The sequence below is a fragment of the Emys orbicularis genome, chromosome 16 (genome assembly GCF_028017835.1).
Source record: "Emys orbicularis isolate rEmyOrb1 chromosome 16, rEmyOrb1.hap1, whole genome shotgun sequence".
NCBI lineage: Eukaryota > Metazoa > Chordata > Testudines > Emydidae > Emys > Emys orbicularis.
Window position 1 is genome coordinate 21,213,574 of NC_088698.1, and position 26,050 is coordinate 21,239,623.

At 42.6% G+C, this 26,050-nt stretch overlaps 1 protein-coding gene across 1 annotated transcript in view; it reads right to left on the reverse strand.

Annotated features, from left to right (window-relative positions):
• The window catches only part of ADGRD1 (adhesion G protein-coupled receptor D1), a 252,024-nt gene that overhangs the window by 42,909 nt on the left and 183,065 nt on the right, over nucleotides 1-26,050 (reverse strand). The window contains exons 20-21 of the mRNA XM_065417894.1: nucleotides 13,847-13,913; nucleotides 11,333-11,399 (exon numbers count right to left, since the gene is read on the reverse strand). Of these exons, the coding sequence (XP_065273966.1) occupies nucleotides 11,333-11,399; nucleotides 13,847-13,913 (134 nt within the window). The remainder of the gene's footprint in view (nucleotides 1-11,332; nucleotides 11,400-13,846; nucleotides 13,914-26,050) is intronic.

Sequence of the window (26,050 nt, forward strand, 5' to 3'; positions counted from 1 at the left end):
TTTGTCATCCCCGTGAGAGTCATAGGTGAAGAAAAGGAAGAGGAAGCTTTGCTATTGGAGAGACAGTCTTGCTGTCAAAAGACCTTAGCTTTTTGAGAGAGAGCTGGGAGGCAGGGAAAGTACACTTCCCCCTTCTAGTCTAAAGTCATACACCAACTACAGTTAGTGTTGCCGCCTGTCCAGTTTTCACCCGGACAGTCCGGGTTTCGGCTTGTGTGTCCGGGTGCCATTTGACAAGCCCTGATGTCCGTTTTTTAATCTGTGGCAACCCTAAGCCGCCGCCACCACCTCCGGGGCCAGACTGGTCACAGGCTGCGGCGTGCAAGGGCAGGGCCGGGGGGAAGAGGCGGGGTGGGGCCGAGCCTTGGGGATCCAGTTTCTGCCGTTAGAAAGGTGGCAATCCTAACTACAGTGTGTGTTGTTTACCATGGAGTAAGTACCATGAAGAAAGAAGAATAGAATAGGTCTGAACAGGAGGAGGATGCAGTTTGTAGTGGCTGCTACTAATTATTTTTCACCCCAAAATGAGCAGAAGTAGTTATTTGTACATATGTGCTTTAATTATGATTTTTAGAATGAGAAAATATTTAAGATTTTTAAAGTGTAATGACCACTGAGGCTTCTCAAGATCTTTTCTTTCGGTGCTCCCAAGCCCTGTTTCTTGTCAACTTTAGACACATAGGTGCAGATCCTCAGCTTGTGTGTCCAGTCATAGCTATGATTATTCACAGCAGCTGAGGATCTGGCCCATCATTACTGCAGGAAAACAGGTAGTAGAAAATCAAGAATCCCACTCTGGACTGGATCTAGAGCCATTTGAATAATTCCTTGTGAAAGCTGGCACCATTTTAATTCATAAACAAATATCCTGGTCCAGCTCTCTGGAGTTGGATAATAGTCTGAATATTATTCAATAGGAATTTGGACATTCCCTGTCTCCTCCCCCATCATTTGGAAATACAATTTTCTTTTATCAGGCTGTAAGGGGCAGTCATGAGCAGCTTACTTTTGACGCGACATGTATACCATTCACTGAAGCAGTTCTAGTTACCTTTTAATGTAAGCTGTTTCCATTTGTTCTGAAACCCTTTGCATTGCATATCCTTACTTTTAATCGCGGATGACATTTTCAGCATGTGTTAAGGATTTCATTGTTTTGGTCCCCCATCTCTATTTCATATATTTGCACACAAACACAGGGTCAAATCGTACTGATCTTATTCATGGGAGAGTCCAACTGAAGCCAATAAGCCAATGGCTAAGGTCTTTATTCAGATTTTACTCGAGCAAAATTCCCATTGTAGCCAATGCAAGGTTTGCTGTGGTACGGGCTCAGTGAAAAGGGTCTGTTCCCCCAGTGGTGCTTGACTATTCCTTGAGAAGAGCAGAGAGTCCTCAACTTCTGCTAGCTTCAATGTAAGTTGTGGGATCAATCAGAAAATTCTCCACACCTGGCAGAATTGAGCCCACACTGAATATGGACCATACGATCCAGTTATCAGAACCACTGGTGTGAGTAAGTCCAGTAGACTGCACTTTCAAAGCAAATGCAAACAAAACCTGTTTTCTAAAACACGGAATGTTTAGCATTTGTAGCTGAATTTCAGTTTCAGAATTATATATAAATGAGAAACTATTTGAAGCCTGAACTTCATTGATATTTTGGGACTTCTGAAATGCTAGTTCTTTGATCTTCTCCTGTGAAGTCACTGTCACCATGTCCCCTTTGCTGTATGTCAGTGAGATTGCTATCACATAGCAAGAGAACACTGTGACCTTACTACAAAAAATAAAAACCCATCATAAAATTAGCAAAGAAATTCTTAAATTTCCACAGTTCCATATTTTACTGCATTGTATCCTGCATCTGCTGAAATGTCCAATATTCCCAAAGCCTAATTGCACTCCAGTTTGGATTTGCTTACAATACTCAGGGGAGGAAAGCTCTCTCAAAACACTGGGTTAAATCAGGAAATGAGTTTTGTGCAAGAAGGTTAAGAAGTCGTTTTAGAGCAGATAAGGTATTCTGGGAAATTAGTGTTCACATCTAGCCTGAATAAACAGATGAATAAAGTAAGAAGTTCATATCTAATGTGCTAGCAAGCAAAGTATGGAAGCAATTGCACTCCAATTATAATATGAAACTGAAATACAGCCACTGAATTGTTCCACCAATGATTTTTTTGACATCTGGCATAAATTTTTTTGACGTCTGGCATAAATACCTTGTCAACAATATGAATAGGAGAATGTTGGGTTGATAAAACACCATTGTATTTTACCTTACAAAATAACACAATCTTAAAATTGCTGCAGATTTACAACCCAATATGAGGGGAGACACACATACAGGGGCCTCACATATTAGAATGGTCAAGCTAGAGGAATAAACGTTTAGATACGGGAATTGAATGCTGCTCCTATTTCTTATTTTTCTGAAAGGCCAGAATTGGCTTCACAGTTGCAGTTATTCTGCCTTATAATTATTCAGGAACTTGCTTATACTGCTTTTTAAAATACACAGTTAATAATAATAGCCAGCTCTCCTGATTTACAGGGCTTATATTCAGGCAAAACTCCCATTAAAGTCAATGGGCCAAATCCTAGGAGGTGATGAGCAGCTGCTAGTCTAAGAAAAGTGAATGGGAGTGGCAGGCAAACCAAAGTCCATGGCAAATCTCCCGTTGACTTCAATGAGCTTTGGATAAGGCTGAAGAACATTTCACCTGAGTGAAAACTGCAGGATTGGGACCACAGTTACAAAGGCAACCCAGGCTGTCTCTAAGTCCTTTCAGCATCACTTTTCTCTCTTTATGAGACTTTTTTCCCAGAACCAGTTTCTGAAAAGTTGAAGTATATGGGCCACATCCTGCATTCCTTATTCATGCAAGTAGTTCTGTTTAAGGGAAGGGGTCCCCAACAGGCAAGCAAGGCTTGACCCCACAACTGGAATTGCAGTGGAATGTCTGCTGTTGCAGGACCTGATACTACAATCCTTTGTCAAATCTCCCACAGGTATCTAGGGGTGGCTTAACTGCAGGATCCTGCCGCTAAAATAAGTCAGTGGGAGTTTTGCCATTGACTACAATGGGAGCAGGAATGGGGCTTAGGTTCCAATTAGAGGTGGGTAATGATCCGAGGGTTGTTCATCTGAAATACAGGTCTACAACACTGGGCTGGAAATATGGCAGAAACAGGCTCTTTCCTTTATTTAGCTAAATTTTTAATCTGAATTTATTTGTGTTTCATCCAGTTTCCCTCCAAATCTCATTAGATTTTTGTTGCTTCTCTTGTGCAATCCAGAAACTCCATGAACAAAGCTTTATGCCTGGCATTTTGGGACTTCTGCAGCCACTCTAGGACAGACCCTGGAAGGCGCAGACACATTAAAAAAAAAGTTTCCACTACATTAAGTTAATTAAATCCATTGACCAACCTTCTTTAAAACACAAACTCTTTTAGGTTCCACATGAGTTTCAAGCAAAATTTCAGGGGGTTAACTGAACAGATTCACCCATCCTTAGCTTTAATGTATTTTCTGGGGATGAGTTAATTTTCTTGCCATCGCAACATCATTAATAGCAACACTAACATCAAATCACTGCTAAATCACCTGGGAAATCTGTAGTGGATGTTCTGCATTTCCATATGCTGCTAATCAGTTAAAGCAGATGGATGTTCAAAGTTGGAAGAACAAGGGGCCTAATTTTGCTCTCAGCAACACCAGACCAATTGTGGGATCATTGTATTGATTTAAAGGGAATTACTTTGGATTTTCATGAGTGTAGCTTAGAAGGATTCACACATGGGAGTTCTGCATCACAGGTCAGGGCATGGCAGAAGAGTTGGGAATGGAAGAGATATACAGTAAAGCAAGCACTGATGGAAAGGTCTAATCAGACCCTTATTTGTTGTCTTTCCTAGCTTTAGTTTTTCACATTTGATTTCTTATCATCGGTTTAATTCTTTCAAAAATGCTGCATGTTTTTGAGTAGAAAAAAAGGAATAAGGAACTTTATTTTAAACAAGAAAAAGTGCTAGTGCTCAGGCACTGATGGGGATAAAATTAAGGAAGCTCAACTCCTGAGAGTTGTTCAGTTGTGCCTCCATCCAGCAAAGCACCTAAGTACATGCTTGACTTCAGTGAAACTATTTGCCTGCTTAAAGTTAAGCATATGCTTAAGTGCCTTCTTGCTTCAGGGCCTCTAAGCATTAGGGGCCAACTTCTGCCTCCCCACTCCACAAGCAGACTGACTTAAATCAGTGGGGCTACTTGCAGAGCAAGGCACTACGTAATGAGAACAAGAGTGAAACATCGGGCCCGCCGAGTGATCTGTGATTAGCAGACTCTGGCCCCTAGGTGCTCCCTTACTCATAATAAAGAGTACCTTGAAGTCAGTGGAGGGAGGCATTGCAGCACAGGGCACTGTACTGGGACTTGGGAATGTTGGGTTCTGTTCTCAGCTCTGCCTCTGACCTGCTGGGTGACCTTGAGCAAGTCACTTCATCTCCCTGTGCATTTGTTTTCCCATCAGTAAAATGGGGATAATGATATTTACCTCCTTTGTAAATTGCTATGAGACCTACTGATGAAAAGTGCTGTGTAAGAGCTAGCTGTTGTTGTTGTTACAGAATTGGGTACTAGGTACTATTCAGCATGACTGTGTCAGCAAGTTGACTTCAGTGTTTAGTATTTACAAAGAAGTACCACTCGTAGGCATGGATTGCATGGTGAGACAGGAGCCCCGATTCCCAAAGGAATGTCATGTCCAGGCCACTAATGAAAAAGCAATTAGCCCATGTCAACATGGTACAGAATTCTTTGTTGTGATGATCTTTTACTCAGATGTGCACACTCATCTACAAAATTGCTGTTGAAGAGAAATTCTTGTAACAGGGGATGGATGGGATCAGCCTAGGAAAGTAACGATTTATGGCAAAGCAACATAAAGAACCAGCAAACTACTGTCCAAAATTTTCCCTAGCATGATTGCTACCTTCTTGGTCTGTTCAATGTCTTTGCTACTACCCATCACACAGTACGCACAGGAGTTTGGTTTTCACTAGAATTGCCTTAATTCTATCATATGTATGAAAACACAGGAAGGAGACAGATGGCTGATAACGAACAAAGCCGTCTGCCAGAAGTCTTTACTACCTTGTTCCAAATATACAGATTCTTTTGGAGAGATGTTTCCTTGGGCACAGTCTGACTAAGATTAATTTGCTTTTCAAATCAGCAGAAAGAGCTAATAGCAAAGCTCGAAATTTTCAGGATATTGCATGGGGGTTTCTTCATGTTCTTAAAGGCCTAAGATGTAGGGATTAAAGGGGTGCCTTACAGCTCTTCATGGCACCATCCCCTCATGTCCCTTGCCTCAAATCCTAAAGCGAGCACTTTTTGGGTCTGCGATTCCACACGTGGGCAGAGTGTGGGAGGTGGTGGCTCGATTTGTTGCCCTTATGGGGAAACTACTGGAGGCTTCGTTAACTTTTTCCACAGACAACTCCCATCACTCCATAACTCCCTTTTTAAGGGGGCAGCTCCTGGTGGAAGCAGCTCTAGTAGCATGGCTCCACTGCCTCTGCATTGCTCATGAACCAGAAGTTGGGGCAGGCAGAGGCATAGGAGCTGCACAGATCTTGGGGAGAGAGGCACCCCTTCCCAGTCCATGGGGGAGGGGGCTGCAAAGCCTGCTCCCCCCATGGAATGATTGCCTATATGCCATTTTCCTCTGCTGAAGCCCCCTACCATGGAAATCCTGTGGGTGGGAGCAGTCAGGCTTTTAAGTACTGCCTTTTAAGCCATGCTTTCCTAGCAAAACAACATTTCAGGCAGCTAATGGCTAGTTTGCTACTTAAAGAGCTTTTGCTGCTAAATAACAGGATGACTAAATACAAAAATGCACGCATGCACACACACAGACACACACACATACACATACACTTAAAACACAAGTTAGCCTTGCTGTTATCCCCTAGGGTATTAATCCATTTTTCAAGTAGAATATTCAGTTGGCACAGTTTGCTGCTCTTTTGGGCTGAGCTGGATTTGGAATATTTTGCAAATTATTATAAGAACACTACCCCAATTCATTTGTTCTCCCTCCATTTGGCTCACTCTTTCTTTCTCCAAATATTTGAATCCACATAAGAATATAACTTGTCCTGCCAAGAATACTGTGTAACAAATACAAAGTTAGGGCCAGGTAGTTTAGCCCTAATTCACACTGGCGAGCAATTACTCAGACGAATAGTGCCACTGATGTCAAAGTTCACCCCGGGAGTAAGTTTTTCACCATCTTCCCCTTTGTATTTAATACTGTCTTTGGGCATTCGCTGAGGACTTGATTATGCCGATTGCCTCACATTTCCTACACAGCAAGACAGCAAGTGCTGAGTCAATGAGGAAACAATTTGAACATTGGATTATATCAGTTGTTCACCATTTTTATGGGTTTCTCTACACTAGAAACGCTACAGCGGCACAACTGCAGCATTGTACTTTAGACACTTACTAAAGCCACAGAAGGTGATTCACTCATGGTAAACTAGAGGGATGGCAGTTAGTGGTTGTAAAACTGAGACATGAGCTTTTTCACCTTGCCTGTTAAATGTCTATAGAGTCCTAGCAAGCACTTCCATCACTATTAACTTCCCTAGGACTTTTCACAGCACATGGAGTGAGTGGGAGAGGGGCTGGGCTACACTGCCCATGAAATGTCCTGATTCAGCCCCACTAGAGGAAAGCAGTGGAACCACCAACTGCCATCCCTCTAGTTTACCATGAGTGAATCAAGCCCTTTGTAGGAGCTTAAATGCTTGTAAAATGCTGTGATGTGGTGAACCTGGTGACTATCCGCACCTGCTGTATGTGCAGCTCTCCTCTTGGCCTGTGTCAATGCTCATTTGCAAACGCAATGGGTGGGAGGTTCTGTAGGTGCAGGAACATTTGGGGGCATCTCACTGGAACTTTCCTTTGCTATTCTAGCCTGCTATGGTAAAGTCGATGCCCCCATTCTGCTGCTCCACCAGGGAAATAATGGGGGCATGATTTTTGTGCTGTGCTCCCTTAGTGTGCACAGAAGGCACAGTTTGTGGGGGACGGGTGTAGTTTGGCATTGCCAGTATGCTCCAGTCACTCCCCATCCTGCTGTCTCCTGCAGGCCCCTTGCTGGTGTCCATGCAGGAAAGTGGCATAGAGCTCCTGGACCAGGGTGCCACTCAGCCCCTCTCCAACACCGCAAAGATGGCCCAGAATCTGGACTCATCACTTAAAAATCAAAGTAAGGCCTTTAACACAAACCTATTGATTAGAGTCACCACACTTCTATCTACTTCTCATTTGCATTATTGTCCTGATCCCACAACCCTACTCCAGGAGTCATAGGGGCCTCATTGATTACAGTATCGGAGGATGATGCTGTAGAGAGGTTTTCAGGGGAGTAATGCTCTCCTTAATCCTGGAAAACAACCCTGACTCCTCGACTAATCAAAGCGATTAAGCACCAGTTCAGTGTAATTTAATGTGTGGGCATAATTAAACCATTGTAATACATTCGTGTATCAGTAACTGAGTCATGAACCTGCACTCTTCTCTGGAAAGATTAAAATCATTACAACCGACAGATGTACCCAAAGCAGCCATCTGAATGTAACGGGCCTGGTTTAACAAGCCATTCCTTCACCAAGCGTTTAAACTGTAGTGCCTGATGTTCCATTCCAAAGTGGAAGGAACAGCCTGAATCTCATATCATTGTAGAGTTCTAACAAACGGTTACAGGGAAGGGGAACCTGCAGGCCGTATGGTACCTTCCGCAGAACCCCGCTGGTGGGAATCTAGTCATTTGTTACCTATTTCTGCAATGTGCTGAGTGCCCCTAAACCCCACTGACTGCAATGGGATTTGAGGGCGCACAGCCCCACGTTTGGAACACCCAGGCATGCTAAGAACAATAGATTTGAATACTAGTGAAGGGACTCAGCCCTCTAAGGTGCAGGAACTCAATGACCTGTAGTTTGCTTTGTGTGGGGATCTTTTTGATGAGGCATTTAAAAATCCAAGAGCTGTCTGTTCTGCACACTCGTTAATGATCCCCCAGTACACTTGTTCATAAGAGCAGAGGTTTGCCTCTAGTATCTTTGGCCAAATTTCTCCCCCATTGACCCTTTCAGAATTAAGAGCAATGTGGAGGCTGCTCTGATCTCCACCAGGTGGTAAGTGTCCCCCAAGAACTATCCAACAGCTGGGGCTCTGGCCACACCAATAACTCACCCCCAGCTAATGTAGCTGGATCCTAAGCAACTCCCTGTGGTGTAGGGGGATGCTTAGGATCCAGCTACATTAGCTGGGGGTATCCCTGGCTGGAGGGACATGGCCAGTCTCTGATCCCTTTGCACTGCCAGAGTGGTACAAAGGGAGTAGAGCAGGGCAGAGAATCTGGCCTATGAAATATAATATAAGGCATCCACTGTATAAGTGGTTTGCAGGTATTTTCTTTCTATGCCCGCCTCTCTCTCCTCGGACATCAAAATCCATTGGCCAAGGAGGATTGCAGTTGCTCTTGCCAGTCATAGCATTCATAATAAATGATGGCTTAAACCATGCACATTAATAACCTCTGCTTTGAATGTTTTTAATTAACTTTTACATTTACAATATTACTGTTTCCTCCAGCAAATGCAGTAGAAATCTGTACTCAGCAGGCAATATTTTGGCAAAGATTTTGTTCTGTTTGTTGATCATAAATATTTACTTTGAATATTTGAATATGTATTTTAAATCACTGGGTGGCTCAGGAGAGAAACGTGGATCCATGCGCCTCTAGAGTGTTAGTTCAAATCTAGCCCAGTTTATGTAGTGACTAAGGCTTGTTTCTGATGCTTGCTTAGTGGCTGAAGAAGCAGTTGTGAATAATAATGTCAGATAGAACTTTTCATCACCAGGCATTGGTCTAAATCTGTCTCTCCTATTACTATATGTTTCTTAGGCATTTATTTCTACAGGGGCTATACATTATCACAAGACTGTATTCTGGAACTAATTTATAGCTATTATCTGAGATGCTTTGTGTATAGCGGTCCTCATTAAAATTCCAATAAATTCTCTTGCAAGTAGTTACTGTTACCATGGTATTTGCATTATTCCCTCGGTAGTCACAATACTACAAATATGGAACACTGCAATAATATGTATATGCAAAGGCAAGGTTATAAAGATTTTAATGGAAGCCACCATAGTTTGATTTGAGTGTTACTATTAGTAACAAAATAGTTTCTGGTTTTAAATTCATAAACTGTATTGGTTTAATAGCTGCATACAGTAGGATCTGTGATTTTCCTATAACTTGATTAGTCATAGCTTCATAATAAATAGTTTTATTAAAAGTACTGTAGCTCTGCTCTTGTTTCAAATACTGCATATTATGCTGTGTATAAATAAACCAGAGGGAAAAAAGATACTTTATTAATACGGAACTTTTCATTGTTTTAATATTTTGCTAACATGTATTTAAAAGATATATTATTGCTATTTTAATAACGTAGGACCTAACTATGCATCCATGACTCACATTGAAAATCATTATTCATGTGAGTAACTCGTAGGAGTAAGAGTGAGACCACTGGTCCCATAAACACGAAGGACAATTTAATAACATAGTAACAATCCCATTGTTTTGAAGGTAGGCACCTAAATAACTTTGAGGTTCTGGCTATGGAACTTCATACATAGAAATGAACCATGAAGTTTGAATTTGGACCCAAGTTTCCTCAAAGGAGGAGAAGCTTTGGATTCATCTTAGAGAGATGAACTTAAGCTGAGAAGTTTGGATCCAAATCTGACCAGCCTCAAAGTTTGAATGGGAGCAGAGTCCGTGTTCTAGGATCAGGCCCATCTGCAGACATGCCTCATTTTTAGGCACTTAGAAAATGACTGGGCTTCACATATCCTGAATTCAGCTCTCAGGCTTCCTATGCAATGGATGGAGGGAAATAGGTGCCTAAGAATGGGTTTCACAAAAGCCAACACGCTGAGGGAGGTAGCTGCCTAAGCTAGCCCAGGGAAGATGCCAGGGAGAGGGAGCATGTCCTAAGCCTCACTGCTATCTGGGAGTTTGGTGCCTAAATCCCGGCTGGAGGGACACACCTTCCTCTGCGTGGGAGTCTCTGCTGTGAAACCTCTCCTGGAGTCAGGAGGTACCTAAGGAATTTCTTACAAGGTGGCGGTAGACCTCCCTCATAACTTTTAGCCCAGTGGTTACAGCACTTGGGAGGGGGAGACTGCTTCAAGTCCCCCCTCTGCCTGAGGGGGAGAAGGGATTTGAACAGGGATTTGCTACCTCTCAGGTGAGTGCCCTAAGCGCTGGGGTATGGATAGTCTGATGTGAGGCTCCCCCAGACTCTGCTCCATTTTGGATAAAAGAGTCATTGGCTCAAGGGGACTGGATCCTGGGCGAGTGCTCTAACCACCAGGCTATGGAGTCTTTCTCATGGTGGCACAGCTTCAACGGGAGGGGCTGAGGGAGCCCCCACATCAGAATATCCCATAACGCAGGGGTTATAGAGTGGTGGAAGCGCCCTGTTCAATTCCCAGGCGCGTGCCTCCTGCTCCTCCTCTTTCACCACCTCCAGCCATTTTTGTGAGCACAGGTGAGGGGACCAATCCGGTAAGCATGACCAGAGCGTATTGCCCGGCTTGGACCCACAGGGGAGTTAGCGGAGGAAGAGCTCTCTTCCCCTGGTTTCTGAATCACGCTGGGGCTTAGGCATCCAGACACCAAAAGTGGGGCAGTAATGCACGTACTACAAAAACTTAGGTGCCAAGTGAATTTAGGGTTCGTCGGCAGCTGAGGAGTGGTTTTGTGAATACCAGCATGTCTGGTTCTGGGATACAGGCACCTAAAGTGGCAGTTAGGTGCCTCAGTCCCTTTGTGAATCTAGCCTATAGCATTTGATTGGAGGGACATAGGTACATTTAGAATACAGCAGGCTTTACTGGTAGGTTTTTGTGTAATTTTTCCCATTAGAATTTCAGTGGCTGTTGCAGCTTAAGGCCTATCAGCATGGAGACATGCACTGTGGACTAGTGAAATTAACAGTGTAGGAATCAGCTCACCTAAACAAATACTAACAGGACAATCTAAGTAAAATGAGGGCATTTGAACGAACAGAAAGAAAATAGCTCAGACCGACACCATGCAATACCATCGATTTCCGTGGGGCTGCCTAGTGTTACTGAGGATGGAATTTAGGCCTGTGCCTTCAAGTAAAACCGCACTGTGGGACTGAAGCGCATGTGCAATGAGAGGCTGATAGCAGCAAGTATACATACCACAATTACAAACAATGCTGGGGCCACAAAAGCCCAGATTGCGCCGTTCTCCAGTGAAAGCCAGCAACTGCAGGGAGAAAGCAGAATGGTTACTATCTACTCACTGCTGCAAGATCAAACATGAGGACATTTAATTAGCAATGCACTTAATGAGAAAGAGAAGAAACTATGGTACAGAATGGCTGAGAAATTCTAAAACAGGAAACATGGATGGAGCTAATTGCATCCTCCTGCTTCCCCCCACTCCTCCTACTCAAGAAGTCTCCAGCAAGCTCTCTCTTGGATTTGTATATTGCATAGGGAAGTCTGCCTGCAATTATCTGCTCCAGGGTGCTTCAAGATGGTGTGAAGGAGACAGAGAGAGAGAATACCTCAAAAGAACAGGAGTACTTGTGGCACCTTAGAGACGAACACATTTATTTGAGTATAAGCTTTCGTGGGCTACAGCCCACTTCTTCAGATGCATAGAATGGAACATATAGTAAGAAGATATATATACATACAGAGAACATGAAAAGGTGGGAGTTGCCCTACCAACTCTAAGAGGCTAATTAAGATGAGCTATTGTCAGCAGGAGAAAAAAAAAACTTTTGTAGTGATAATCAAGATGTGTTTATCAGAAGAGAGGATTCCCATTGTCTTTGCACATGAATTACCTTACCCATCAAAATAAAGTTTTTTCACGTGCTTAAATTGTTGCAGGATTAGGCCCTATGGTATTCTCTCAGATCAGTTTGCTTTTTCTGCTTACAATGTCCCATACTCAATGTTCAGAATTTTAATCCTAAAACCATCTCTAAATCTGGTTTACTAATTAAGATTAAATTTGTTTAATCAGCCAATCATCTCTTCTCTTACTACAGACATTCCCAGCCTCTGCATTATTGGATCCTTCTGAAGCACAGCCAGAGGGGTGCTCAGAGCATGTGTAACACTGATGGCTGGAAACATTTATGTCCACATAGAGAAAGGCATACTGCCTAGGAGACTGTGGGTGTGTAATATATCATGCCCTTGGGTAGGTTGTCAGCAATGGGGACTGAACCTAGGATCTTTTATTCTAAACCCATGAACCTCAACTGCCTGAGATAAAAGACCCACCTATGTTAGCCAAGGCTGTACCTGCCTAATCAACCTTTATCTGTGGTTCCGCCAGCAGTAGAGGGGGGCAGAGTGCTATGCTGAGCGGGTGTGATTTAGAAGTGGAGAGGGCTCAGAAGCAGAAAGATGCATCATCAACTCCAGCAATGGCCCCAATACTTCCTCACTGTCTTTTAGAGAAAGATATGGATCTAATTCAGGGGTAGTAACCCTCTATTCCTCCCAAGACCTGTGATTCCTGGAGGTAGATTTCGCTTCCTTCTCAAAATCCTGCTCCCCAATAAGCAAGTATTTATAAAGAGCTTTTACGCCCTCCAGGGAGTCTTCAGTCCTCCAATCCTGCCTCACTACTCCTCCTGTCCCTGCACATTAGATCTAAACAAAAAGTGAACTCCCAGCTGACTTGACACCAAGTATTTTGAGAGACAGGGTGGGTGAGGTTATATATTTTATTGGACCAGCTTCTGCTGGTCAGAAAGACAAGCTTGAGAGCTTTCACAGAGCTCCTCTTCAGGTCTGGGAAGGGACCCCCCAATGTCCTAGCACAATGCAAGATGGAACAGATTGTTTAACGTAAGTAGTTAGCACATATTGTAAGGGAAAATTCAAGCTAGAGTGGCCCGTTAACACCTCTGCAGTCATAGTCTACATTGCTTACATCAAGTATTTTGGTTAGTTTTGTTGCTCTCTGATCCTTGTGTTTAGTCAAAACTGGAGTTCACATGTAACATACATGTTAAAAACAATGAAGATCACCTAGCATGAACTTCCACCATCACTATTGATGGAGGCAGTATCTCTTTATGGAACACAACACTATAATGTTGAGCAGTCTCATGGGGAACTATTTGTGGGTGGCTGTTTCCTAACACGTTTTAAACAGGGGGGGAAAGTACAACAATAAAGACTAAGAACAGGAGAGCTGGTTAGCTGTTTCAGTCCAAACAAAGAATCCTTGAGCAATTCAGTTTTATTAGTAAAATAAATATGCTCAAAACAAAAGTTAACATATAAATACCCTTACATATGCATGTGTATTTATTACTATTATTGGTTGTATTACAGTAGTGCCCAAAGAGATGAATCCAAACCAGAACACTAGATCTAAGAATTTCTTCTACCATCTCATCCCCAAACTCTGAGGAAGTTCACACTCAGCTCTGATTATGGATCTGAACTTTCAGAGTTGGGCCCATCCCTAGTAAATGTGCAAATAGCCTCAATATGTAGACCTAACATGTAATGCATAAGCGATAAATAGTGCTAGACACCCTCAATTCCCACTGAAGTCAATGGGAGTTGTTGGTGCTCAGAATCAGGCCCCGTGGGAAGATATTTAGTATTAGTCCTGCCCTCCCCCCATATCTTACTTGTTTTCATATTTGAACCAGAGGTAGATCTTTCTGTACTCACTTTCCACTTTCTCCATAACAGTCCATGGCTGAAGCTGCAGAGATGATGCAGATCACCAGTGGGCACCCTGCAAAATTCAGAGATGGCGACAGTGTCAAAACTGCACCCGATGCTTCCCTTCAGAAAACCAGGTAAATTCAGTCAGTGTGTCCAGGAGCAATCTTCCCGGGCAGCAAAACAGCTCAAATGTGTTTCAGAGTTACATGTGCCTCAGAGCCCTTTATGCAGCTACATTACACAGACAAGGGGGGGTGAGATAATATCTTTTATTGGACCAACTTCTATTGGCGAGACAGAGAAGCTTTCGAGCGTACACAGAGCTCTTCTTCAGGCTTTTCTACTTCAGTCATACATACCGAGTCAATGATCCTAATCCAAGCCTCCAAAAATAGTCCTAGAAAACAGAGTCAAATCTACCAGGAGCATTCACAATTAGCGTGGAGATAGCCTAGAAATGTCAACATCCAGTTACTCTTTTGAGCATCACAAATGGGTAGGGAGAGAGAGAGTCTTGAATGAATTGAACCAAGTTAAGATCCCATTCAGATGCCCTAAGAGGGTATAAACAATGAGGAATCCTTGTGGCACCTTAGAGACTAAGAAATTTATTTGGGCATAAGCTTTCATGGGCTAAAACTGACTTCATCAGATACATGGAGTGAAAAATACAGTAAGCAGAATATATATTATAGCACATGAAAAGATGGGAGTTGCCTTACCAAGTGTGGGGTGGAATTAATTTGAAAACTGGACACTATCAATTTTTTTGGGGGGGAGTGGATGGGTCACTACAAAAAGTAATTTTCCCTCTGCTGATACTCACACCTTCTTGTCAACTGTTGAGAATAGGTCACTTCCACCTTAATTAAATTGGCTCGTTAGTACTGCCCCCCCATTTGGTAAGGCAATGCTCATCTTTTCATGTGCTATAATATATATTCTGCTTACTGTATTTTTCACTCCATGCATCTGATGAAGTGGATTTTAGCCCACGAAAGCTTATGCTCAAATAAATGTGTTAGTCTCTAAGGTGCCATAAGGGGACTCCTCGTTGTTTTTGCTGATACAGACTAACACAGCTACCTCTGAAACCTAAGAGGGTATGTTTCCTAATATGAATGTATGAGATAGCACTGGGAGATATATTTGCTTAAAGTAAATAAATTACATTTCCTATCATTCCTGCTGGGAGGCAGGGAACGCTTGACAACGTTACGTAAGTATTATACAGATTCCGACAACTGTGCTTCTGCCTTCAATGGTAACTGCATGCAGCTGGCCCAGAGCATAATGATGTCTTGTTATGCCACTTCAATAGTTTTCCAAGCTAGTAGTTAGAAAGGAAGCAAGGTTTCTGCTGCCAACGGTTTAGAACACGGTAAAGCAGGAACTCTTTACCTAGCAAATGATTGTCTGTCAGGCCCCTATAAATGTCCCATCTAGCGAATAGAAAATGATGTGAAAATAGGGTGGCTTTTTAAATCATTTTATAGATTTAATAACCATATACCTGCTAAAGAATAAGATGTATAAGATTTTTTTTTAAAAAAAAATCTATGAAAGGGAGATAATTCAGTAATAAAACCTATGGAGTTTTGCAGTAACTTCTACAAAACCTTTTAAAATTAATTTCCGTAGAATCTTATTGGTTTCATCCCAATTAAATTCCATAGGACGTTTCCAGAAGGCAATCTTGCAGTTTTAGGCAGAGGTGTTTCAATTCTTAAGCGATCATTGCCAGGAACAATACATATTTATCAGTGACAAAAATATTCAACAGCCAGCAAGTAACTGTGCTTGCTTCAGTGTTCTACTAGAACAACTTCAGGGTGGACTGACTCCTGACTTACATCAGTGCACATGAGAGCAGAATCAGGCCCATGGTCTACTAAGTGCCACATTACAAAGTGAATTCTAAAGTCTAAAATATTGTCGTAGACAGTCATATTTTTAAACAGGGTTTTCCCTTGTTTACTAATGTGTGATACCCAGAATAATCAATTGTACATGGCCCTGATCCATCACACTTGAGTGCTTTGCTGAATTGAGGCCCCTATTATCTTACCTAAGCCATGTTCTTGACAACCCCTCAAAGACAAAAGCCCAGGTTTTTACTGTTTCAAATACAACGGACTAAGGGCACATCTACACTGCACAGTTAAGCTGGCCATTTACCCAGATTTTAGTCCTAAGTGGCCTCCCCAGCCCCACCATCTACACAGAAAAATCACTGACCTGGGTTTGGAAGTGCCTGAAGACCAGGCTATCTGACCCAGCTCGGGCCTCAGGTAGAATCTGGGGTCCACTTTAACTTAGGCTGAAACCCGCCCACTTTGTACTAGGGACGTGTGGTAAATCACTTGAGTGCTGGTGGTCCTCCAATGCCCTTCCCACACTTCCCCCAGAAGAAAAGAACTAATTCTCCCACAATTGACCACAAAAGAACCCTGGAGCATCTCAACACAGAGAACTATGGGATATGCTCACAGACACGCACACAGGCAAGTGTAGAAACATTGAGAACCCAGTAATGGGTATGGCTTTGTAGTGTGACTGCTCACACCTAGGCTAGGCTAGGTACTCAAACTCAATAAACCCAGTTAACTGAATGTATACACAGCCTAAGGGGGCAGGGACAGTCTTTCTTTTCTGTGATTGCACTGCACTTAGCACTATGAGGTCCTAGTCCAGGAATGGAGCTCCTAGGTGCTACGGTAATATAAATAACAATAAGAAGTTGCTTGGCACTGGCTAATAATCCTGTGGTATGAGTTTTCTTCCCAGGGCGAACAGCCTTCACATGTCGATAATCTGTCTCATACACAAGAAGTACTTGTGCTTCCTATCCCTCGGGATGCTAGCCTGACTGTTTTCCAAGGCAAATTTCAGATAGTCACAGGATTTAACTTGATTATTTATCAATTTTAATCTGCAGTGAAGAAGAAAATTAAATACAGAGTTCCCTAGCAAGATAATAAAACTTATACAGATGAAGCGTAGTGCAGTCATCTGAATAACAAGAACAGTTAATTCAATGAATGTAAAATGGTCTACAGCCTACAGTGCAGCATTCATCTTTACTCTGCAGTAACAGACTATTAAAAGATAGATGGGGGTGGAGGTTAGCATTTAAAATAAATTAGAATTTTGTTACCATGAAAGAAACATATTGTTCTCTGAAGAACCAACCATTTGAGACATCCTATAAAGGTAGGAATCAAACGTATTTAGCCTGATGAGGTCACAAGATTTGATCTGGACTGGAACACTCCTATGGATAATATAGTACACAAAGATATTAATGGTATTTGCTCAATCCTTGGCTTATGAGTAAAAACTGCAGGTGAGCTGTAAAAGTCAGACAACATCTCAGAATAGTTAATTCTAGGAACACAATAGCAAAAGTACTAATGCGGTGCTAGTACTATTTATCATCCATGTAAAAATGCCAGTTATGCTTTTTTATACAGTATTTGATTGTTTTCTCAGTTGAGATGTTATAAACATGTTCACCAGCCTTACCCCAACCTTTCAAATGTATGATGGGACGTGATGAGCTTTGCATTAGGGAGTGCAGCATCAGATACAGGATGTTGTACTACACGAGTCTGTCATCTAAGCAATGGCATTCGCAACATGCACACCTCTGTAGTATCAGCGCATGCTATGCAGCACTGCATATTAATAAGTGAGTATGGGCCCACACTGCAACATAGCCTCAAACTCTGGACTTCTGGGGAATAAGCAAGGATGGGTCAGCCTCAGGACTTTTGGTTCAGTTCAGATAAGCACCCAGATGTCACCCAAAGTGTATCTGAACTTCTTGGGCTGAAAATCGAGTGTGAACTATCTGTCTCATAGTATTATGGCACTTCTGTTTCCACTCTCAGCTGGGACAAGGAAATGCAGAGGTGCATGAAAATGAAGATCTAGAGAGAGAAAAAAGTTATCCCAAATGTTGGAATCCCAAGGTTCGATTTAAGTTCATTTTCAGTTTGGGTCAGTGATTAAACTAAATCACTTCATCAATCTCTAGCACTAAGTCACAACCTATTTGGGTGATATCTGTGCACAGAGAAGCCTCCAGTCATTACTCAGACAAAACTCACATTGAAGTCAATAGGAGTTTTCTCTAAATAGGGATTATAGGATCAACCTTTAAGTCAAGGACCCGAAGAAAAGTTTGGTGTAAGCTTGAAAGCTTGTCTCTTTCTCCAGTAAAAGATATTACCTCTCCTACCATGTCCATCTTAATTCAAGCAGCAGTTACTTCAATAGCGTCCCCTCTCATCTTTGGCATTAAACCGCCTATCTGTTCCTACAGTATACTGTAGTTTCTGAGTAGCAGCCGTGTTAGTCTGTATCCGCAAAAAGAACAGGAGTACTTGTAGCACCTTAGAGACTAACAAATTTATTTGAGCATAAGCTTTCGTGGGCTACAGCCCACTTCTTCTTCTGTAGTTTCTATTCACTTTATGGTTCTGACACACTAATACAATTTAAAATGGAAAAACTACTTATAAAACTTCAAGCCACTTTTTTGGACTTTCTTCTATGTAGAGGAAAAAAGCAACAGAAGATTTGAACCCGGACCAGGAATGAGTCTGTCCTGTAGAAAACCTATGGCAGATTTTTGCTCTTTCATTCTAAAGGGTTAACTATGACCTTTACAGAGAAAGAAGCAGCAGCAGGCAAAAGTGAAAGAGGAAGTTACTCACCTTGTGTAGTAACGATGGTTCTCCCTATGGATGCTCCACTGTAGGTGTATGTGCACCCCTGTGGTGTGCCTCTAATCGGAGATTTTTGGTAGCAGTGTCCGTTGAGCCCCTGCATGTGCTCTCCCTCCGTTGTGGTCTGCCTCAAGGCTATCTAGCACTGCACGGGCGAAGCCCCCTCACTTCCTTCTCAACCGCTGAGCCCTATAGAGAACTCTGAAGTAGAGGGGAGGAGGGTGGGTTGTGGAGCACCCATAGGGGGACATATCTTGAAGAACCATCGTTATTGTAAGGTTAGTAACTTCTTCTTCTTCGAGTAGTGTCCCTGTGGGTGCTCCATTGTAGGTGGCTCCCGAGCAGTACCCACCACTGGAGGCTGGGACTTCTGAGTGGAGTCTGTTACTGCACAGAGTACTGTGGAGTCAAAGATGGTGTCTGGGTTCAAATCTTCTGTGATTGCATAATGTTCTGCGAAAGTATGGGCAGAGGCCCAAGTCGTTGCTCAACAGATTACTGAGATGGTCACATTCCTTAAAGATATCCCTGAGGTAGAAACGGACCTCATGGAGTGCGTATGGACTCTGGACAGAAGCAGGTTGGGCCCTTGATAACAGTGATTAATGCAACCAGAAACCCATTTGGATAGTCTCTGAGCTGATATCACAGAGCTTTTGGATCTTTCTGTGGATGAAATGAAGAGTTTAGGGGATTTCGTTAAGTCCTCATTCCTGTCCAAGTAGAATGCTAGTGTCCTTCTAACGTCTAGCATATGCAGAATTGTCTCCCTGTTGTCACAATGTGGTTGGGGTTAAAAAACCGGGAGATGGATCTGTTGATTTATATGGAAAGTGCAGAGAAAATAGGGAGAAACTTGGGATATGGCCTTAGAGTTACTTTGTCTTTTTAAAAGGCCGTGAATGGTGGGTGTGCCATCAGGGCCACTATTTCTCCTATGTGCCGAGCTGAGGTGCTGGTGATTAGAAATGCTGTCTTCATGGACAGATGTGAGAGAGAGCAAGTTGCCATGGACTCAAAGGAAGGTCTAGTCAAAGCCCTGAGAAATAGGTTAAGGTCCCAGGTTGGAGTGGGTGATGTCACATGCGGGAAGAGATTTCCAATGCCCTTAAGGAATCTACGCATCAGCGGGTGAGCAAACACTGAGTATCTGTCTACCTGGCAGTGGAAAGCCATTTTCACTGTGAGATGTACCTTAAGGGAGCTGAGTGAGAGTTTTGACCTCTTGAGGTCTAAAATGTAGTGCAAAATCAGAGGGAGCGAAGATGAGTTGGGTCTATGTTTTTAGAATGACAACAAACTTGGAATCATTTCCATTTTGTGGGTTAGTATGTTGAGTGGTCAACTTTTGGCTGTGTAGCAACACGTCTTTCAGCTCATCAGAGCATTGTGCCTGGAGTCGGAGTACCCTCAGGTTGGGATGAAGGATCAGCCCATTGTTTTGAGAGAACAGGTGAGGAATGGGCCGAAGAGGAACAGGAGGGCATATTGCCATCTGTGTCAGGTAAGGGAGCCAGACTTGTCATGGCCAGGAGGGGCAATCAGAATAACTCTCGCTTTGTCTCGTTGAATTTTCAACAGGACCTTGGATAGAAGAGGAAACTGGGAAAAGGCGTGAAAGAGGGCCCTATCCCATGGGAGGATGAGGGTGTCTCCCAGTGAATGTTTCCCCAGGCCAGTTCTGGAGCAGTAATGAGGACATTTCTTGTTCCGGTAAGTAGCAAAGAGATCCATAGTCAGGGTTCCCCAAAGGGCGAATGCACCAATTCCAAAGTTTGAGTGCTTCTGTGCAGAGGGAGGGAGAGCTGGCACCCCTTGATGATTTATGTAAAACATCCAGGTCATATTAAGTCCATCATGACTTTTGTGTGGGTATTCTTGATGAAATGCAGAAAGTGTGCACAGGCACTCCTGACAGTCCTTAGCTCCAAAAGAGTGATATGGACAGTCACTTCTGTGGAAGGCCATTTGCCCTGAACCTTGTGATTATGTAGATGAGCTCCCCAGCCTATTAGGGAGGCATCCGTCCCAGGGTGGTGAGTCTGTGTAGCGGGAGGAATGCTCTCGCTTGTACTGCATCAAGGTTGGTGCTGATAAACTCCAGTAACTGTACCAGGGTTAGTGCATAATGTGGTCTGGGAATCCTTCAGGATGTGGAGAGAAGAATCTGTCTTCTCCACGAAGAGTTTGGGCCCTTCAAACTGGAAGTCTTTGGCAGCTCTTTGGGCAATCCAGAAAGGTGTAGCCAAGAAGTCCGCCTCAGTACCACTGTCATGGAGACTGGGCAGCTGTATCAGCTACATCCAGTGCTGTCTCTAGCACCCGTCTGGCTATTAACTGACCCTCTCTAAGAATGGTCTGAAACTGTTCCTTTTGTATCTCCAGTAAATGTTCCAGAAATGCATTGAGTTTCCCATAATTAATGAAATTGTATTTGGCCATGACAATTTGGTAATTCGTAACTCTAAACCGTAATGTTGCCGACAAATACACCATCTTGCCAAGCCCGATCCTATGGGGTCAGTTTGGCATTATGTTGCTTGCTTCATGCATTAACCACATCCCCTATGATGGATTTGTGTTGCTGATGTTGAAACAAAGGGTACGTCTATACTTACCCGCTGGTTCGGCGGCAAGCAATCGATCTTCTGGGATCAATTTATCACGTTTTGTCTAGACGCGATAAATCGATCCCGGAAGTGCTCGCCGTCAACGCCGGTAATCCTGCTCTGCGAGAGGAGTAGGCGGAGTCAACGGGGGAGCCTGCCTGCCGCGTGTGGACCCGCGGTAAGTACCTTTAAGTTCCAACTAAGATACTTCGACTTCAGCTACGTTATTCACGTAGCTGAAGTTGCGTATCTTAGTTCGAACTGGGGGCTTAGTGTGGACCAGCCCAAAGTCTACCTCTTTGGGAGGGATGTAGTATTTTTTATTATTATTTTTATTTTTGGCTCTGTTGCTGGTTGATGCGATGGAGGCTGGTGTCTGCCAGATGACTTTGGTAGGATCTAGAATCACCTCATTAATTGGGAGGGTGGTTGAGCAGGAAGTGAGGGGGATTCGCCTGTGCAGTGCTAGATAGCCACGAGGGAGAGAGAGCACATGCGCTGGCTCAACGGACACTGCTACCAAAAATCTCTGATTAGAGGCGCAGGGGTGCACATACACCTACAGTGGAGCACCCATAGGGACACTACTCAAAGAAGCAGCATATTTATTTCAAGCTCCTGGAAAGACCAAGTTATTGCCTGGCTGGGAAAAGTATATTCTCTAATTTGTTTAGCAGGAGTAGAGTTAATTTCATTTGATATTTTTTTCCCATTGGGTTATCCCAGCCCTAGAGAAGGGCGCTGGGTCTAACTCAACCAAGTGGCAGCAAATAATCAACCTTCAAATGGATGGAAACTAAACGCTCAATTCTAAATAGTAATTTAAGGGAAAAGAAAATTGCCTGCAATGCTGGGAATGGGTTAAGTACAACGTTCCACTGCCGTAGCTTCCCACACAACAACCAATATCATCAATGTCTGACAAATGGGTGGGAGGGGGAAGGTGTTTTGAAAGTTTTGATATATTGATCTCTATATGTTATCCTGAATCACCAAGGCAACAGAACATTTTTCCAACCAGACTCTAGCTATTTTTAAAGGTATTATCTTCTTAGAATCCATCATCTTTTGAATTACTGACAACTGTAGGTATGAAAGTAATTCTAGTACTTTTTGGACTGATGATAATACACACAGACTTCAGATGATTCAGAACATTTGGTAACTTGTCTCTCTGCTGAATTCATTTTACTGAAGTAATTTCTCTCCGCCATCACAGAATATGGTAGGATATTTCTGATATTCAATCCAAAGCTTACTTGTTCCCATCTTCTGTCAGATTTTGCCTCTAGTTTCAACAATTCATTAATCCAGATGCTGCAAAACTTTACTCACACAAGAGGTCCAATGGGAATGCAGATGCAAGGACTATTTGCTTGGGTTTGTAAAAATCAGACCCACCTTTTGCACACTCCAGGACCTATGAATGTGCAAAGGGTGGTCTTATTCACATGTGAGATAAGACTCAATGATGAAGACAGGGGCAACCTGCTTTGACTGGTCTGAGATGAGGCATCCTCTTCAATAGCTTTAATTCATTTTGGGTCAGTATTATGCTCCAGTTGGTGAAAAACTGGCCACAGCTGTCAGGCATCAGGAAATTCACATACACAAATGTCTTAGGGCAACAGGCTAGTTTGCAGTGCAGTGGTCAAAAGAGATTCACTGACTCATTTGCTATGCTTCTACAGATGAACACAGATTTGTATGAAGAGATAAACCTTTATGGCTTCTATAGTAAATATTCATGGAGATGAGTATTTTGTTTGAATCCTGTTGCAATATTTAGAAACGTTTTCTGGTATTAAATTATACTGTCACACCAATGAGTTGTCCTGCTCACTAAGAAGCATAGCACTGCTCCCAAATGGAAGTCTAGGAAGCAGATACCAACCAGCGAAAGCTTCTAAGAAGTCAGAAAAAGAAAGGACAGCTGCTGTTGGGGGGGAATAACACAATGTGATTCTTTTGACTAATAGAGATCCATTTGAGACTCTGCTTTTATGTCTCCAGTACAAGCATGACCAGAGTTCAGTTCTTGATTTATCAAACGCTTATTTCAGAGCGAAGTGGCTTTTGCCAGAGCTGAGAGGGTTTGATTAAAGTGTATTAACCCCTCATCAATTATATATTTCTTCCCACTGTACCTCCATCATGTTCATGAACTAACAGCTCAAACTGAAGCTCTATGTGCATTAATACATGAGCATACAGCACCATTACCACATTGCAATTGAAGGCAGTATTGACTGGCTTGATGTGTAATTAAACATTTCCATCCACATACAAAGTCAAGATGCCAATAATATGGGTTAGAAACTGATAGTTCCAGGTGTCATTCGCATCACTCCTGTCCCTTTGATGGCCCTATATGTTTAGTATGGAAGTGAGAGACTGCAATGTGAATAATATATATATATATATACATACATACACACACACACACACACACACAGAAGTTGGTCCAATAAAAGATATTACCTCTCCCAGCATGTCCACCTTAATTCAAGCAGCAGTTACTTCAATAGCATTCCCTTTCTTCTCTGGCATTAAACCTCCTAATTGTTCCTACAGTCTACTGTAGTTTCTATAGTTCTGACACACTAACAACATTTAAAACAGTATCTATATCGATAGATCGATAGATATATGCTGAGGTCCATTAACCAGCAGCATCCATTATCAACTCAGTGGATAGCAGAGCCAGATTACAGGCAGTGAATGGTAGTAGCACAGACTATGAAAGTACCCACTGGTATTCATCAAGTGATAAATAACCTGGGATACACCTGACTAGTTAAATTATTTCAGGGCTGTTTTGACACATTTTCAACAATGACATGATGTCAAATGTGATTAAGAAAACCCAACAGACAATTCAAATTCAGGTTTCTCTAAAGCAATACAAAACAATTTCCTAGCAGCCTGATTTGTAATGACATTTACATTCCTTGGGAAGATTTCACTTGTCTCAGAACACTCTAGGATTGGCAGTCAAAATCTACCCATTTTTGAAACTGAGCTACCTGTAAAAAAAAAAATGTTCAATGCAAATTTTTCATGAGGGAATTTATCATTGTTGGATGCGCTCTTATCTGCTGTCTGCCTGAGTCTTAGCTACACTTCAGGGGGATTTGTGGACAGTCAGTGCATGCCAACATGTCTGACTTACACGCTACCTGCCAAGAAGAACAACATTAGAAAAAAAAGACACAAAGGCCCTGTTCTAATATAGAACCTTCCACTATTTGTTCCCTAGTTAATTTTGTGTTGGCTGTCTAGTTACACTGCAAGCTCCTAGGCCCAGGACCTAATCCTACAAACTTCTACTCAAAATACCACTCAAGGCATTTATTTAGAAGTCATTGTGTATGCACTGCAATAGGTTAGGTCACATTGCTTTTATTAAATACATGCTAATTATTGCACTCATATTGCAGTATTTCAGGTCACACTGCAATAGTCTGGGGCACAATGCAATATTTAAAGCCAGTGGTACACTCATGTGAGTTATCGTTGCTTGACAATAAGTGTTTGCAGACTTGGACACCATGTTTTTCCTTGTGTTGGGTACATTACTGGGCAGACCACTGCCACTTTTACAAATAATAAATGCTAATATTAAGCATAGGGGAGCAGGAAAAAAAGGCTAAACTTACATTCTTATACATACAGATCACAGACAAATGTATCTTCAAGCAGTAGTTAATGATGAATTGTTTGTTAATTAAATGTATCAAAGTTTATGCTGTAAGCCAATTCCCCTATGAATGAGATTCATATCCTTATTCTTCATAGTAATAGATATTTTTTAAAAGCCTCTTCAAACAAGAACCATGTGAAACTTGCCTATTTCACTTCCCAACAGTTTGTAAGAACATTTTCTTAGATTTCGATCCATTTGGGCATTTCGGACATTAGGGGTTCAAAAATCTCAATCCAAAACTGCCTTTCTGCATGGAAAGAATATGAACCTGCAAATCTCATGTGATTTCAACCCCAAACCACAAATTAGCTCAGGCTTTCTTCTGGTTAGGCCTAAATTCACACAAATGATCTATGAACCCCAGTAAACCTGGTATAAGTTTGTAGTAAAACCTGAAATGGGGGATAAACAACAAGGAGTACTTGTGGCACCTTAGAGTCTAACACATTTATCAGATGCATGGAGTGGAAAATACAGTAGGAAGACACACACACACTCTCTCTCTCTCTCTCTTCCTCAACTCTCATCCCCTAACGTCCCTGCGCTACATTGATGACATCTTCATCATCTGGACCCATGGAAAAGAGGCCCTTGAGGAATTCCAACAGGATTTCAACAATTTCCACCCCACCATCAACCTCAGCCTGGACCAGTCCATACAAGAGATCCACTGCCTGGAGACTACAGTGCAAATAAGCGATGGTCACATAAACACCACCCTATACCGGAAACCTACTGACCGCTATACTTACCTACATGCCTCCAGCTTTCATCCAGACCACATCACACGATCCATTGTCTACAGCCAAGCTCTAAAATACAACCGCATTTGCTCCAATCCCTCAGACAGAGACAAACACCTACAGAAACTCTATCAAGCGTTCTTAAAACTACAGTACCCACCTGCTGAAGTGAAGAAACAGATTGACAGAGCCAGAAGGGTCCCCAGAAGTCACCTACTACAGGACAGGCCCAACAAAGAAAGTAACAGAACGCCACTAACCGTCACCTTCAGCCCCCAACTAAAACCTCTCCAGCGCATCATCAAGGATCTACAACCTACCCTGAAGGATGATCCCTCACTCTCACAGATCTTGGGAGACAGGCCAGTCCTTGCTTACAGACAGCCCCCCAACCTGAAGCAAATACTCACCAGCAA